Source organism: Rhinolophus ferrumequinum, chromosome 2, assembly GCF_004115265.2.
Source record: "Rhinolophus ferrumequinum isolate MPI-CBG mRhiFer1 chromosome 2, mRhiFer1_v1.p, whole genome shotgun sequence".
Classification (NCBI taxonomy): domain Eukaryota; kingdom Metazoa; phylum Chordata; class Mammalia; order Chiroptera; family Rhinolophidae; genus Rhinolophus; species Rhinolophus ferrumequinum.
The window spans coordinates 50,324,819-50,341,026 of record NC_046285.1 but is presented as its reverse complement, the minus strand read 5'-3'; the positions used below and the strand labels follow the sequence as shown (position 1 = coordinate 50,341,026).

At 45.1% G+C, this 16,208-nt stretch overlaps 1 protein-coding gene across 3 annotated transcripts; it reads right to left on the bottom strand.

Moving 5' to 3' along the window:
• Nucleotides 1-3,346: 3,346 nt before the first annotated feature.
• MUC20 (mucin 20, cell surface associated) lies at nucleotides 3,347-14,555 on the bottom strand. Of its 3 annotated transcripts, none has more exons than XM_033131985.1 (4): nucleotides 14,411-14,555; nucleotides 8,996-10,330; nucleotides 6,449-6,540; nucleotides 3,347-4,903 (listed from the first exon to the last, which is right to left on the bottom strand). In XM_033131985.1, the coding sequence occupies exons 2-4, from the start codon at nucleotides 10,293-10,295 to the stop codon at nucleotides 4,835-4,837; spliced, it is 1,461 nt and encodes a 486-aa protein (XP_032987876.1). In that variant the 5' UTR covers nucleotides 10,296-10,330; nucleotides 14,411-14,555; the 3' UTR covers nucleotides 3,347-4,834. The 3 variants fall into 3 exon arrangements, with proteins under 3 accessions (XP_032987876.1, XP_032987867.1, XP_032987881.1); XM_033131976.1 differs by lacking the exon at nucleotides 14,411-14,555 and adding an exon at nucleotides 13,756-13,879; XM_033131990.1 differs by lacking the exon at nucleotides 14,411-14,555 and adding an exon at nucleotides 13,756-13,862 and having other exon boundaries at nucleotides 8,996-9,952.
• Nucleotides 14,556-16,208: the final 1,653 nt, after the last annotated feature.

The window sequence follows — 16,208 nt, the reverse complement described above, 5'->3', positions numbered from 1 at the left end:
TGGCCTAGTGAGCTCCATTGCTCTGCCCAACTGATTCAGCTGGAACCATGCCCCACCCAACTCGTGCACAGCGGGAGGCAGTTTCTTGTGAGCAGCCAGCCCTGCCCACATTGCAATCTTTCTTGGCAGGCCCCAGACTATATATTGTATGTCAGTTGTAAAGCTTTCCAGTAAAGATCAAGAACAAGGCAAGATGTCCCCTCTCACCACTGCTTTTCAACATCATACTGGGAGTCCTAACTACTTCAATAAGACAAAAATAAATAAATAAAAGATAAACAGATCAGGAAGGAGGAAATAAAGCTATCATTGTTCACAGATGACATAATCATCTAAGTAGAACATCTGAAAGAATTGATTAAAAAAAACAAAACTGGAACTAATAGTGATTTTAGCAAGATTGTAGGATACAAAGTTAATGTACAAAAGTCAATTGCTCTCCTACATACCAGTAATGAACAAATGGAATTTGAAATAAAAACACATTACTATTTACATTAGCAAACCCTGTAATTAAATACCTAAGTATAACTCTAACAAAATATGTATAAGTTCTACATGAAGAAAACTACAAAACTCTGATGAAAGTTATCGAAGAACTAAATAAATGGAGAGATATTCCATGTTCATGGATAAGAAGACTCATTATTATCAAGATGTTAGTTCTTCCCAATATGATATACAGATTCAATGCAATACCAATCAAAATTCCAGCAAGATTTTTTGTAGATATTGACAAACTGATTCTAAAATTTATTTGAAGAATCAAAACACCCAGAATAGCCAACTCAATATTGAAGAATGAAGTCAGAGGACCTACACTACCCAACATCAAGATTTACTTTTAAGCTAAGTACTTTTTAAACTAAGTACTTTATAAGCTACAGTAATCAAGACAGTGTGGTGTTGGCAAAAGAACAGGCAAATAGATCAAGAGAACAGAATAAAAAGCCCAGAAATAAACCCACATATACAAGTATATTCAACTGATCTTTGACAAAGAAGCAGAGACAATACAATGAAGCAAAGCTAGCCTTTTCAACAAATGCTATCAGAACAACAGAACATCCTCATGCAAGAAAATGAATTTAGACCAGACCCTACACCTTTCACAAAACTTTACTCAAATTGGATCATAGACTTAAATGTAAAGCACAAAACACAGGTCATAAACCTAAACATAAAACTCCTAGAACATAACATAGGAGAAAACCTAGATGACTTTGGGTATGGTGATGACTTTTTAGATACAACCCCAGAGGCATGATACATGAAAGAAATAACTGATAATCTGGACTTCATTAAAATTAAAATCTTCTGCTCTGTGACAGACAATGTCAAGAGAATGAGAAGACAGCCACAGACTGGGAGAAAAAAATTTGCCAAGAAACTCATCTAATAAAGAACTGTTATTCAAAATATACAAAGGACAACAATAAGAGAACAAATGACCTGATTTAAAAATTGCCGGGCCTGCCCGGTGGCTCAGGTGGTTAGAGCTCCATGCTTCTGACTCTGAAGGCTGCCGGTTTGATTCTCACATGGGCCAGTGGGCTCTCAACCACAAGGTTGCCAGTTCGATTACTCAAGTCCCACAAGGGATTGTGTGCTCCGCCCCCTGCAACTGAGAGTAATGGAGGGGAGCATGAAGGAAAAGTATGTGTGACAGACAATCCTGCCAGAGTCAGTAGAGATGTCTAAAGCCTAAGAGAAGATTGGAAGCTTGTTACAGTGGAAGGAAACCCAGAAATTGTAAAAAGAGAGGAGGCGGGGACACTGGTGGGAGAGGAAGAATTACAAGTAGAGTTGACAGATTTAGCAAATAAAATATAGGAAGCCCAGTTAAATTTGAACATCAGATAAACCATGAATAATTTTTTGGTATAAGGATGTCCCATGAAATATTTGGAACATCATATATTTTTTAAAATATTTATTGTGTAACTGAAATTCTAATTAACTGGGTGTTCTGTATTTTATCTGGCATCTTGGTCAAAAGAGCTGAGTCACTGGGCATGTAGAGAAAGGGTGTCATGAGAAAGGAAGAAGGCGTCTGTCGGAGACACCCTCCTCTGGCTGGGAAAGAAAGGCCTCTTCGTGAATTGTGCAGTTAGAGCAAGGACACAACTGCAAATTTTCGTCAACTCACTCCCTGGTTCTGTCTGGTTTGGATTCTGTCACTTATGTACCTGGAATAAAGAAATGATGGGCCCTTCTTCAGGGCTCCAGGCATATGTTTGTTTGGCAAAGAGGAGGAAGCAGACGTTCCCCCAAACTCCAGTTGGTGGCAGGTAGCTGAGGCACCCTCAGTGGGCACTGAGAGGCAAAGGGAGCTTTCAGGGAGGTGGTTGGCCAGAGACACAAATTCCATTGCCCATCCTTCCCTGCTCGTGTCATGGGCTTGAATTTTTGCCTTCTGAGTTTGTGCTGAGTCGCTGGTGACTTTAGACATGCTATCTTGTTTAGGTCCACAACCACCTTTGTCTTTATAAAACATGTGGCAATTTCACCTCATAACCACACACCTTTGAATCTTAAATAACTGGAGAATTTTCTCCAGGGACTTCTGGTTCTTGCTGGTTTCATAACATTACTTCCACTGACTTTGGTCATCTCTAGTAATATTCTCTCTCTCTCTCTCTCTCTTTCTCTCTCTCTCGCTCTCTCTCTCACACACACACACACACACACACACACAACACACACACACACACACAAGCTTTATTATACACTAACTTTCAAGTGCTTCTAACTGGTGCATTCTTATTTTACAAATTTTTTGGTTTTCAATAATAACAGTAATTAGCATTATATGTATGTATGTCCTTATATGTATGTAATTAAGATTAAATTATTCTCTTTATTAGCTATGCTTTATTGAATAAGCACAAAGCAAGAAAAGAAAAACTATTTAAGAATTGGATTTATATAACAGCAGTGTTGTCATCATTTATGCAAAATGCTTTCCATTCATGCCCAATTATAGTGCAGCTTAATAATAATTATATCCCTAAATGTATATTTTGTTTGACTTCAATGATAAATGCCATTTTTTTAACTTTCAGAGCCCAGTGCCCCTACCTCATGGTTGTTTTCTCACAGAGCCCATCATCTCAGTCACTCAGCAAACATTTGAGTGCCCTCCGTGTGCGGGGTTCTGGGCTCGGTTCAGTGGCTACAGAGATGAACACTATATGGCGCTTGTCCTGAAGCACAGGTGATTTAACACACTTGTAAATAAATAAATCATGATATAACATGTTAAGCGTTATAACAGAAAGACAGAGACTAAGAAACTAGCTCCTCTTTAGGGAATGTAAGGAAAGCCACCACAAGGAGGTGCTGAATGAACTGAGCATGAAGAGTTTTCCAGATGAAGGGGTCAGACGGAGAGAAGATTTCAGGGGCAGGAATCATGATGTGCAAACATGCTGGATCAAAGCAGATGTGACTGGGAAGTAGTGAGAAGTTTCCTATGGGAGGAATAGAGGATGCAGGAGACGGGGCCACAGGACACAGAGCTGAGAAAGTTGGCCAAGGCCGTATCACAAAGGCCCTCATATTCAAAGTTGGGCGGTTAATCCTGTAGGTAAGAGGCAAAGGTAGAAACAGAGAGACCTGTTAGGAGGATATTAGTAATCCAAGTGAGCGATGATGGCAGCTTGGACCAGAGTCAGAGCAATGCAGATGGTGAGGAGCAGTCAGATTCTAGGCATTTTTTTTCTTCGTTTCAGTTGTACAAAACAATATAATGATTAGACATTTAGATTCTGGGCATATTTTGATAACAGTAGAGCCAATAGAATTTCCTGACGACTTGAATGTAAAATGTGGAAAAAAAATAGAAAAATAATAGCTCCTACTATTTTGCTTTGAGTAATTGAAGGATGCAATTGACATTAACTGACATGAGGAAAACGCAGGCACAGCAGGTTTAGGGGGAAAGATTAGGACTTTGATTTTGAAAACGTTGAATGTGAGGTATCTCAGACCAAGTAGAAACATTGAGTATATACATTAACGGTAGTTGTACATAAGAGGTGAGATTTTAGAAAGTATTTTTTCTTTCTCTTCCTCTCCTCTTTCCATTTCTCTTTTTTCCTTGGTCTTTTTGAGTTTTTCAAAATGTTAAAATCATAAGCAAGTTCTACTTTTGCAATAGAAAAAAAGCCACATTTAATTTTAAAAAGTAATATGGGGGAGAAATAATTGAGTACTGCAGACTTTCTTTTAAATCTGTTTGTGTCCAGAACTTGAAACTCAGGTCAATTCAACCAACATTCTCTGTCATCCTACTACAGGCCAGGGGCTCTGCTAGGTGCCAGGGACACTGAGATAAACAAATATGGTCCCTGCTCTGAAGGAGCTCACAATTCAACAGGCTCCAGCACCAGCCTCAAGTAAGTACTACAGTCAAGGTCCAAACCAAGAACCAGGGAAGCATGGAGGAGGAAGGTGGCAGTGAGGATGCACAAAATCCTTGTATCATAAACATGTCAAAAACACAATTTTAATGTAGGATGGAAGCACACAGCAGATGACAGATGGGTGATCAAATCACTCTTTACTGAATCACGATACGTGTACCAAGGGAAGTCTAAGGACATCTCTGGAACAGTGGAAGTCCCCCTCCCCATACGCATACACTCAGGCATAGATGAGCCAGGTCCCTCTGCCAAGTCTGGGGCTAGGGGTTAGGCCAATTGACATCCGTGGGAACCTTCCAGGTACATCTTGGCGTAGTAACGTGGTTTCAGTCTGTGGTGGGTCCCAGGCCATGGGCAGCACTGCCCCACTTTGGCACACAGCCACGCCTGGCTGCAGCTGATGGTCTTTAGTCTCTCCTGACACGCAGCAGGGACACTTGGATGGGAGGCATATGCGCCTGCAGTTCATGGCGGAGCTGGAGGGCAAAAGAAACAGGTAGGTACTTCCAGCCCATCTGGCCATGAGCTCACCACAAACCAGGGACAGGAAGGGACAGCGGGAGAGAACATCTGAGGAGGCCAGCAGCATTTCCTGAGTCTCCCGCACCCTGGGCATGAATTAGGTACGTCCTGCACATTATGTCATTTAAACCTCACAAGGACCTTATAAGACAGGTTGTATTAGCCTCCTTTTATAAGGGAGGAAAGTAATATGGAGTAACTTACGCAAGGTCACACAGATAGGAACTGGAATTCACACCCAGATCAATCTGGCTCTACAGCTTGTTGTTTGTCTGATCCCTGAGCCCCACGCCAATGGCTCTCCCAAGAGCTGATGCCCAACACCCACATGGCCTGGTTCCTACACCTCAGCTCCCTGACCTGCTCCCATCTCCCTGAAATAGTTTCCAGTTTGGAGGACTCAGATCTGACACAATCCTGGCTTTCCTCTTGGACTAGGATTCTTACTTGCTGCTTTGATTACCGTGTGCAGAGGGCATTTGTCATTTATTTGGCTGTCCTGCTCAAAACCCCCATGCCATGTTCAGGGAATTTCTTATAATGCTATTCCTGATGGGTCTTCCTTCTACTTAGAGGACTTCCAGGGCCTAGATATTCTCTCTTCCCATCCCCAAGAGCACAAGAGCTAGGCTGAGTTGACCCAGTCTAATCTTCCAATGATTCGCACCATCCCCAAAAGCCCTGACCCCAGAATTCCACCACGAGAAGCTTTGTCCAGTGACCTGAGTTTTAGGAGAATTTTCCCAACTTGTTATACAAATATATCCCAATCTTGATCCCCATCTAGAGTTTACATCTATGGGTGTTTTTTCTGCTTAGCTTGCCTAGTTTCTTTGGGTCCTGCCCTTTCCATTCTATGTGGTCAGTTCGGGTTGTCAGTTATGGTGGCCCTTGCAGGCCAATGAGATCAGTCCTCCCCTAATATGATATGCAGATCTGGGGAGAGGATACTGCCTTGTGAAATCTAGGGCTTTCATAGCCACCTTTCCTTACTTATGGAGAGAGCCTCTGAAAGATGAATGGAGCAGAGCTAAGAGAGAGAGAGAGAACCCTGATGACCATGTTTGAGCTGCTGGATCCAGCCACAACTGAAGCTGGAACAGCCAGTTCTAGGTTTCTCAGCCAATGCCTTGGTTTTCTGTGTGAGCTTTGATAAGTTGGGTTTCTGCCACTTGCAACCGAAAGTCCTGCCTAGCTGCCCATTAATATAATTGACCTTCTCCCAGGGCCACAAGGCCTGACTTTCCAAGGACCTGAGGAAATTGGGGGCGAAAGAACTTTTTTTACATAGCAAAAAAAGGGAATTCAGAACTCAGGAAAAATGGGCAGAAGCAAAGCCAGGCAGGGATCCTTAGGTTTAGCTTCTAATGCTCCATACGAAACTAGACTCCTCCCAAGTAGTGTTACAGTTGCTCTTCTGTATTCTGCAGATCTGCCCTGGAGTCCCCAAGAATCTTTTACTCTCCTCCACACCCCTGACCCAGAAAGTGCCCACTCACCTGGTGCATCAGCCTCTCTGCGACTCTGGGGTCAGTGAGGTCTTCTGGGGAGGCCACACCCAGTCGCAGGAGGAGGAAGCCTCCCTCCCCACCTGCAAATCGAGAACAGTAGGAAGATGAAAATATGGGGACGTCAGTTCAGGAACCAAGACGCGAACTGTGCTACCCAGCCTCTGTCCCCCTCCACGTGTACGTGCTCACTCTCATGTGTAAACATGTCTGTGTTCATAGGCTCTTACATTGACTCACTGCAAAGAGAAAAAGGATTCCCTTTCTTTGATAATTGGGCCCATTGGAGGGTCTTCCCAACAAGAGTGAAGGAAATGATGGCAAAAGGCCCCACCTACATTCGGAGAAGTCAAAAGAGTAGTGTGAGGAAGTAGAAATAAAAGTGGCTCTAGAATGTTCTCAAGGCCTGGAGGTCCTGGACAAGGCTGTGAGGAAAGGTCCCAGCAGGTGAGAAGGCTGCAGAGAGGCTGGCTCTCTGACGGGATTCCCTCAGACAGTTTTTTTCAGCTCTAAGCTGGTGGAAGCCTTTTAATCCAGCCTTCCCGACATAACAGCTCTGTAAGCAAGTTCTATCTGTGGTTGAGGCCCAATCTGTTTGCCTTCACCTGCCACCTTGGAGTCATTTCTTATCAGAATACTATTAGAACCAATCCAGCAATTGCACTGCTACAAAATTATCCTACGTTTCTTAATGTACTATTAATTGCAGCCCTGTTTGTCATAACAGAATACTGGAAATCTAAATGTCCATCCATAGAGGACTGGTTAAATAAATTTTGGTAAAATAAAATGGAATACTGAGCAGCCATAAAAAAAAAAAAAAAGAAAAGAAAAGGGAAAAAAAGCTTTATCTCAGAGATCTGTCTTTATCTCTGACAGATAAAGACGGTCAGAGATAAGTCTCTGACTCACTTTATATAAGTGGAGTGTTTATCATATATAAACATTTATCATGTTTATCATATATAAGTGAGTCTCTGACTCACTTTATATAAGTGGAGTGTTTATCATATATAAACATTTATCATGTTTATCATATATAAGTGAGTCTCTGACTCACTTTATATAAGTGGAGTGTTTATCATACACTCCACTTATATAAAAAAAGAGGATATAGGATATCTATCTATATTTTTATAGGTTTATATAGATATAAGTAGATAGCAATACCTATATATTATAAATATCTTTCATCCTCCTTTTTATGCTTCTAAATGCATATTTCATGTCCAGAAGAAGATTCACCAGAAAGTGATACTATCAGATATGTATGTGAGGAAAACTGGGTAGTTGGGGGACAGCAGTGGGAGAGAGACATTTTACAGTGTACAGTTTTGTACCTATTGAATTTTAAATTATGTGAATGTATCATCTAATCAACAAATACTAAAGAAAAGCATTTTAAAATAAAACTATATTAATAAGTTGAGCTTTAAAAAATAATAAAAATGGAAGCACAATAGGAGACTGAGTTTTGGCATCAAACAGACTCATTTGGAATCCCACTGCTCTCTCTTTATCATCTTTAAATCTGTTTTTTCTCACCTGTCAGATGGGGTAATAATACTCACCTCGTAAGGTGGTTTTGAAGGTTTAATGAGAAGAGATAACATTTGCAAAGCTCAGAGTACACTGCCTGGCCTCAGAGAGAACATTCAACTGGTGCCAATGCTTAAATATTGTGAAATATTTTTATATCACTTCTGACTGGAATACAAAGAAATTCAGTCAGGGGGTTGCGATTGATATTTTTAATTCACCTCCCCAGAAAGGCAGGGCAAGCTGAGGATACCGCAGGGATGAGGCACAAGGACAGTATAGGGAAGTGGAGGTGGAGGCCACAGGCTGACCAGGAGCTGTGCTGATGCAGCAGAGGCTGATGGAGCAGCCTCTGACAAGGGACTTCTTCCCTGAGAAGTATCTGTGGCCTCAGAGATGTAGCTTTAAACTCCCAAACCTTCGCTCAATTTATTTATGTGTTTCAAGTCACCATCTACAGCACCAACCCCAGCAAGTGCATCCAGGGAGCCCCACTTTCATGGGATCCCAGCTGCTCTGAGGGCAGCAACTCGGGACAGATGCCCACACGGTGTTCCTCTGTGTGGTTCCGGCTGAACCCAAGGCTTCCAGAGCATGAGGGCTGTGTCTTTTAAGTAAAATGTGGGGCTTCGCTGGGTGCACAGTCATTACTCAACAGTTAACTTCAGAGAAAGGCAGAGCTGAGAAGGACCTCATTGTTCATCCATTGCAACCTCAGTGGGGAAACTGAGGCCCAGAAAGGGAGAGGGAGCTGTGTCAGGTCACTCAGGTTGTTAAGGGCAGAGCCAGGATCTCAAACAATTTTTCCAGACCTCCAGCCCCACATTCTTTCCACACACCACCCTAACTCTGCTTGTGACTGATTTTAGCAAGAACCACTAGAAGAGCGTGAAGAGGTGACATCAGAATAGACCTCAGATCCTTCCCTCTCCCCTACTCCTTAAGCAAGAGACCCTAAACCCCAAGTCCTTGAAGATCCCACATAGGGGAGCCACTTACCTGCAGTAACTTCTGTGGGCCACCTTTTCCTCACAGTGGTCGGCATGGCTGTTGGGGGCTTCCCTCCGGCCATGCTGGCTGCCGTCGAGGTCTTTGCTGAGGCTGTGGTCTTGGCTAAAGTGATGTCTGTTTCTTGGCTGCTGTTGACCACGGTCAGATGGACAGAAGAGAGAGGGCTCCTGCTGATGGGGACAGGCCCACTGGTTGTGCTCTCTGTGGCAGAAGTCTCTGAGGGGGTGAAGTGCTTGATGGTGCCTACTTCAGAGAGGTTGTAGACAGTAGCTGAGGACCCAGCAGGGGAAGTTGCCTTGCTCACTGTTGATCCAGCCCCTGTGGAGATTGTAACTCCTCCTGAGACCTGGGTGTGGCTTGTTGTCTCAACAGAGAGGGCTGAGGTTTCTTCCAAGGGGTTTATGCTGACTGTCACCAAAGTTCCACTGGGGGTTGTGGCCTTGGCTGCCGTTGTTTCCCCTACTGTGGTAATATTGGCAGTGAGTAGGGTCTCAACTGTGGTATCAGGTCTGGTGGATTCTGTGACACTGGCTGTTGACACGGTCTCAGAAGAGGTTGTGGTCCTGGTGAGGTGTGGTTCTGCTTCAGTGAAGTCAGGCAAAACTGACGTCTCAGGGTTGGATGAGGTCTTTCCTCCTGTGGGGCTGTGATCTATGTCTGAGGTCCTAGGGATGATGGCAGTTGTTTCCATTTCTATAACGCTGCAATTGGTAATCTCAATGTCGGTGATGGTGTAGGCAACCAAGGCCTTAGGAATAGCAGTGATATCAGGATCCAGGGTTTGAGAGGTGATGATGGGTGGAACTGAGTTCCTCTCCAAGGCCAGGGCCCTGGTTTCTGTGGAGGTGCAAGCCAATGTCCAGGTGTCACTTGGGATCCTTTTTGCCTCTTCAGAGCTGTCATCAGTAGAAAGAGTGTCAAAGATGGCTTCCGAGAGATCACTACCTATAAGAGTTTCAACTGTGGTCATTCCGGTTCCTGAGGGGCTGTCACTTGTGGCTGATGTCTCCCTAGGAGTGGTGATCACAGCCATAAACTTGGAAGGTGTTATTTTTGTGAGAGCCCTGGTCTCTGTTACTGGAATTTTGGTTTTGGTTTCCCTGGTCTCTGCTTCTTGGATGGTACCAACTGGGACTGAGGTCCTATCAGAGGTCTGGGTGCCCAGGGTTTGAGTTTCCCAAAGGATGTGGCTTGGCACAGGGGTCTCAATGAGGTCAGGGGCCTGGGCGTTTCCCTCTGAGCTTGTGTTGACCCCCAGAGTCACAGCAGTCACTTCTGTGTGGTTCATTGTCCCCAAAGAACCTGGTCTGAGGGTGTGAGGGCCTGTGTTGGGTAAAACAACTTTGTGAGCCATGAGTCCAAGACTTTACACACACTCTTGTGTTTGTGCCCTGGGGACTGCTGCAAGGAGGGAGGGGAGGGGGATTGGCTTTACTCCATTTTTCATCTATATTTGTAGTGTCAGGAAGACGAGTCCCATGTGGCAGCCATGGAACTGGGATTGCCCTGACTGATGCATTCTGACAGGCCACTTAAGGCAAGCAAGCCCCAGAATCTAGTTGATTATTGGCCTGAAGGCATCAGAGGAAATGTGTGGGGCCAGGATCCAGCCTCAATGGGAAGCAAAGAAAGCAGAAGTCCACATGAGCCAAGAACTTCAGAGCAGAGACACAACTCTCAGAACTTTCTGGAAGAATCCTTGTCACTTTCCCATCGATGCTTATCCAGCAAACATTTCCCCCATAGAAGTAAAAGCACTTCAGATACAAGAAACATCTGTGGTTTTGTGTTTAGAGCTAGCTGGGAGGATTAGGAGAGAGGAATCCCCAGAGACTGTGTGGGTGGTGGCTGCTGCAAAGGGAGGGGAGCAGGTAAAGTCCTTGGGGCTCCAGCAAGGGAAAAACGGAGAGCTTCCCAACCCTGCTCAAGCCTCCCCTGAACATGGGCCTGAGACGACAGGGACAGAACCCCAGAACTCCAGAAATGAAGTACCAGGCATTTTCCACAGGTAACAGGGAGCCAGGTGAGAGGCAAAACTTGACATTTTAGAGAGATGCTGCTAGCATTTCTCTCTAGGGAAGAACGTCTCTGTTCCCTTGACTGGCCCTCTGAGGTGGTGCGAGTGGAGGACGAGCAGGTGCTCATTACCCCGGGGGAGGTTACAGCAGGATCTTTCATGGGCTGACAAGGGATCCTCTCCTGTCCACTGAGGGAGGGAGGGGCTCTCTCTGAAAGTGGGCCAAGGAGCCTCCTGGGGTGGGTGTTACCAGATTTAGCAAATAAAAATATTGGATGCCCAGTTAAATTTGGATTTCAGAAAAGCAAGGAACAATTTTAACAACAAATGATTTTAGTAGGTGTATTTTTCATGAAATATTTGAAACTTACTTATATTAAAAAATACTTCATTACCTGAAATTCAAATGTAAGTGAATGCCCTGTGTTTTATCTAGTATCTTGGAAGGAAAAGGATCAAAATATAAGCCCTCCTTTTCGGGGTTCTGAAGGTTTGAAATGGTCTTTACTGAGGACTACTGGCCCAAAAGTACCCAGGGACCCAAAGGAGGTCCAGAACCATGTATTCACTCTACCTAGGGTGTCAGGACAGGGCCCCAGGTTCTGAGCTTGTCCTCCTGTGTCTCCCACTGAAAGAGCACTGGGCCAGGAAGCTAGAGACCAGGTTCCAGCCCGAGGTCTGTGGCCTACTACCGTATTTCCCCGAAAATAAGACCTAATCGGACCATCAACTCTAATGTGTCTTTGGAGGAAAAATTCATGTAAAACCTGGTCTTATTTTACTATAATATAAGACCGGGTCTTATATCATATCATATCATATCATATCATATCATATCATATCATATCATATCATATCATATCATATCATATCATACCTGGTCTCAGTTAATTTTTGCTCCAAAAGACGCATTAGAGTTGATGGTCCAGCTAGGTCTTATTTTCGGGGAAACACAGTAGCTCTGGAGTCCGATTATTTACTGGTTCAGATCCTGACTCTGCCTTCGACCAGCGAGGCCAGTCACGGGACCTCTCCAAGCCTCTATTTCCTCCTCTGTAAAAGAGAATCCTAATCCCTGACATCCTGTGGTGGTGAGGACAAGAAGAGAAGGAGAATGGGAAAGCTCTTCTATTCTAAAACCTGCAAAGGGTGATTAAGCAACCTTCCCCCACCGTGGCCCTTCAAGGAGTCACTTGAGAGCACACAACCTATTTTAATACAGTTAAAATTTTTGGCTGTACCCCCATGCATGTTAGGTGGGTCACAGCAGTCGCTCTCATGACTTGTTCAATGCAGTCTCACTACACACACAAATCATGCTTTTCCAGGAATATACGTTCTTCTCCCCACTTCAAAGCCTGAAATGTTTCTCTGAGCAGTCCTCTGCGGTCCTCACATGATGGAAGCAGAGTGTTTCTGGGTCAGCCCACACAGCCTGAAACCCAAACAGTGGTTTGGGTTCTTGGGGTCTGAACACTGACCTCCCCTGTTACATTTTCATCCTTTTCCAGGAGCCCTTTGGTGTCATCTTGCAGTGAAACCTCCTCATGCTTCCCAAACCCACAGGCTCTTCATCTCCAGGGTTCTCACAAACCCCCACCCACATCTCTTATGCACCAGGAGTCAACTCGAACAGTAGACCTCAAAACAGGGATCTTCTTGAAGCCCACACCCTGGCCTCTACCGCTCCAGAATGTTGCAGCTCTCTTGCTCTATTCCTCAAATCAATCTGGTGGAGATGAAAGTGTGTGAACTTTGGACTCTGTCTCTGCTGCTTACCAATTGTGTGACTGACTCTGGCCAAGTCTCCCAGCTCCAAGCCCCTGCATTTCTCATGTGTGTGATGGAGGTAGGGGTCCCTATTTCATAGAGTTGTGAAGATTAAATTAAATGTAAAAGGTGCAACACAAGCCTGGTAGATCAGAGTGCATGCAGGAGCTGGTGTGTCCAGTGAGTTAGGCATGTGTGGTATCAAATCCTGCCTCTGCAGATCAGTTACATAATCCTGGTAAACTTAGGTCTCCAGCTTTAAAGGGGAAGGAAGTCGGGGTCGGAGGGTAAGAATTATACCTCTCTCATAGGGTTATTGTCAGGATGAAAAAGATAGTGCACAGGGGTATGTGGGATATCTCTGTGTCTTCCTCTCAATTTTGCTATGAACCTAAACCTGCTCTGAAAAATAAAGTCCATTTAAAAAAAAAAAAAGACAATGCACGTGACAAGCTTGGCACAGTTCCTGTTATAGATCAATGTTAGTTCTTTTCTTTTCATAAAATCTCTCTCAGACCCCACCCTCCCCAAGAAGTCTGTGACAGTCAGATTTTTCACACAAAAACTGTATTTTAAAGGATAAACTCAGAGGAGTTAGAATCTTGCCAAGCCACATTCTTTGGCTTTAGTCAGATTTATCACCAGCCTGCACCTCCCTGACCCCACCATCCAAACACTCCCCACTTGCTCACACTCCCACAGGCATAAAAACAAACTCACAGCGACCTCACAATGACGTCGTTCACTCTTTTGTGTGGATGGCAGCGTCATACATGCTTAAGGGGACACACTGCCGTTTGCATACTCTTCATCAATAATAGTAATACTTCACATATACTCTTATGGTTAATTATAATTAGCCCAAGAGAGCTACACTCACCCACAAACTGCTGCCGGGACAGAAACTTACACCCAGAGCCCTGCCAAGGGAGAAGCCCACAAGCCCCTTTCGCGCCCTTACCTGCAGAGCTCCTGGAGGCCCCAGCCTCCCAACAGCAGAAGAAAAGGGTCAGAGCCAGGCCGCAGAGAGAACCCATCCTAGCTGGGGCTCCAGCCTCCGCTGCCCAGGAGACCTGCCCACTGCCTCTCACTGCCACCTGTTCCTGCTTCCTCTACCCAGGGAGGAGGGGCAGGCTACCTGCCTAGGTGTGACTGGTGGTTTCCAGATTGCAGCCAGCTGATCAGAGATGCACAGGCCGAGAGCTGGCAGGCTGAGTGTCAAGGGCTGTCAGTGAGCCCTCGCTCCTGCTCCCCTTGCCAGTAAACTCTCCGCTCTGAAGTCTGATTTCAAGATACAGGGTCATTTACAGTGATACTCACCCCTTAGTTCTGCAGCCAGGGAGGCCATGGAAGATGGTGCTTCACACCTTTCCTTCCTTCTCATCTCCCTTCCCCTCTCCCCAACCCCTTGTGCCTGGGGCTTGGGCCTTTGGTTAGACAGATCTGGGATTCCTAATCCTAGATTTTATTAGCATGATCTAGGGCAAATTAGAAAAACTTTCTGGAGCTCAAGTTCCTGAACTGTTAAGAGGGTATAATCCCTACCTTTTGTAAGGACTGTTTTGTAAGGATTAGATGAGAGAATGAACTCTTCTTACACAGCGTCTGCTACATACCCGGTGCTTACTGAAAACACGCGTCTTAAGTGCTCAGTCAATGAGTGAGCCCTGAAGTTCACTCCAATCCTCAAGCAATAGAGAGAAGGGGCAGCCCCCTGAGGTTGGGTGGAGACAGCTGTCCTGTGCGGGGCAGAACTGATTCTCACATCCTTCCATCTTCACATCCTGTGATTCTACATCCCAGTGGGAGCCAGGACCATGTCCCTTGGGTGGACTGGAGGTGCCGGCTGGAGAAGGCACTAGCTAGGAGAAGGGAAAGTGTAAGTGTGCTGGTCTCAGTCACAGGACGGAAGTGTGAGGGTGACGACTTAGGGAAGTTTAGGGGATTTGGCCATGAAGAGGGGAATGAAGCTGCTGAATATGTATCCAAATGCCTTAGAGAAGAACCTTATCCCCACAAGGGACCACATGAGCTGTTATGGCCACAGCCAGTGGCCAGACAAGGTACCTTGGAGATTTCAGAGCAACCATTTTGTGATGAAAACAGCTCTAGGGTAGAAGAAAGTTAACTGGATTGGCATCAAGAGATCACAAAATCACAGGGCTAGAAAGAACTTTAAAGTGGGGTCAGAAGGTCTAGGTTCTGTTTCCTGCTCCTTCCTAAATGGTGGCCCAGAAGCTGTGTGATCTTGGACAAGTTTGTTTGCCTTTTCTCCATCAACAAGAGCTCTGAAATCCTCTTGGCCATGCCGTCCGAGGTTCTGCACTGGGTATGTGACTGTCCTCCAGAACTTAATCCTGCATCGGATAAAGGGCTCTGCTGCCTGGCAGGAGGAGTCATTCCAGGGCGTGTGGTTATAGGAGACTACACAGGAAGAGGCTGAGGGGGTCCATCTGGACACAGCCCAGCAGCGGGAGTCAGGGATCATGGACTCCAGTTCTAACTACACTGCAGTCTCTAGAGTACTCCTGACAGGCTGAGCCCCTCCACCCTCCCATTCAACCTCAGCCTTTCCCTTTATAAAGTGGGAGGAGGAATTTCCCTTTGGGGGATTTCAGGTGTGGAGAGGGGCCCTGGGACCACAGCAATGACTGGAATTCTGTTAGACACATGTAACTTGAGGCTTCTTTCTAGAGAAGACCTGAGGAGAAATCCAGCAAGAATGCAGCAAGAATGCAGCTCCTTTCTACCAGTTCCCTTCCCTCCTGGGCTACCTCTCTGTCCCACCCTGGTTGGGAGAGGGACTTCCTCATTCCAGCAGCCAGTGGCTTAATCTACAAGCAGAAGTACTTTAGGTGCCTTTTTCACCCCACCAGGACTGCCCCTTCTCCATTTCCTTTTCCTTTTCATCATGTGAATGATCAACAGCACAGCCATGGTAAATAAGGAGGTAAGGAACCCACTGAGAGGGAAGCCTGACTGAATCCTTCCCTGGGTTTGCTGAATTTTGTCTGGTCCATCTTCCTCTGTATCTGGGGGGAATTTTCAAGCCTGAGCACATGACTGTTGGCTTTGGGACCATAATTACATATTCAGAAAGTTCCTGGACCTTTTTTTGAGCCAAACTCAGCTCTCACCCTGAATGAGCATAGGCTAGTTTCATTAATTTAAGAAACATTTGGAGTACCTACCATACGTCAGACACTTGGAGTACATCACAGATCCTTGTGATGTAAAACAAATCCCTGCCTCCTGGAACTAACTTCCTCGTGAGGAGAGATGGCAAACAATAAATAAGTGAATTATATAAGATGAATCCTAATGGAAAAAAAGGAAATAAAGAAAACATGGGTCCAAATTAATGGAGAAAAGACAGATTAACAGGAGAAAAGACAGTTTACGTACACATGGACC

Bases quoted from the DNA above. Each gene is read 5' to 3' on its own strand.
- MUC20 (XM_033131976.1), bottom strand. From the start codon at position 13,831: ATGGGTTCTCTCTGCGGCCTGGCTCTGACCCTTTTCTTCTGCTGTTGG. The intron at 6,541-8,995 runs GTAAGTGGCTCC...CTCGATTTGCAG, and splicing joins GCCCACAGAAGTTACTGCAG to GTGGGGAGGGAGGCTTCCTC. The intron at 4,904-6,448 runs GTGAGTGGGCAC...TTTGCCCTCCAG, and splicing joins CAGAGAGGCTGATGCACCAG to CTCCGCCATGAACTGCAGGC.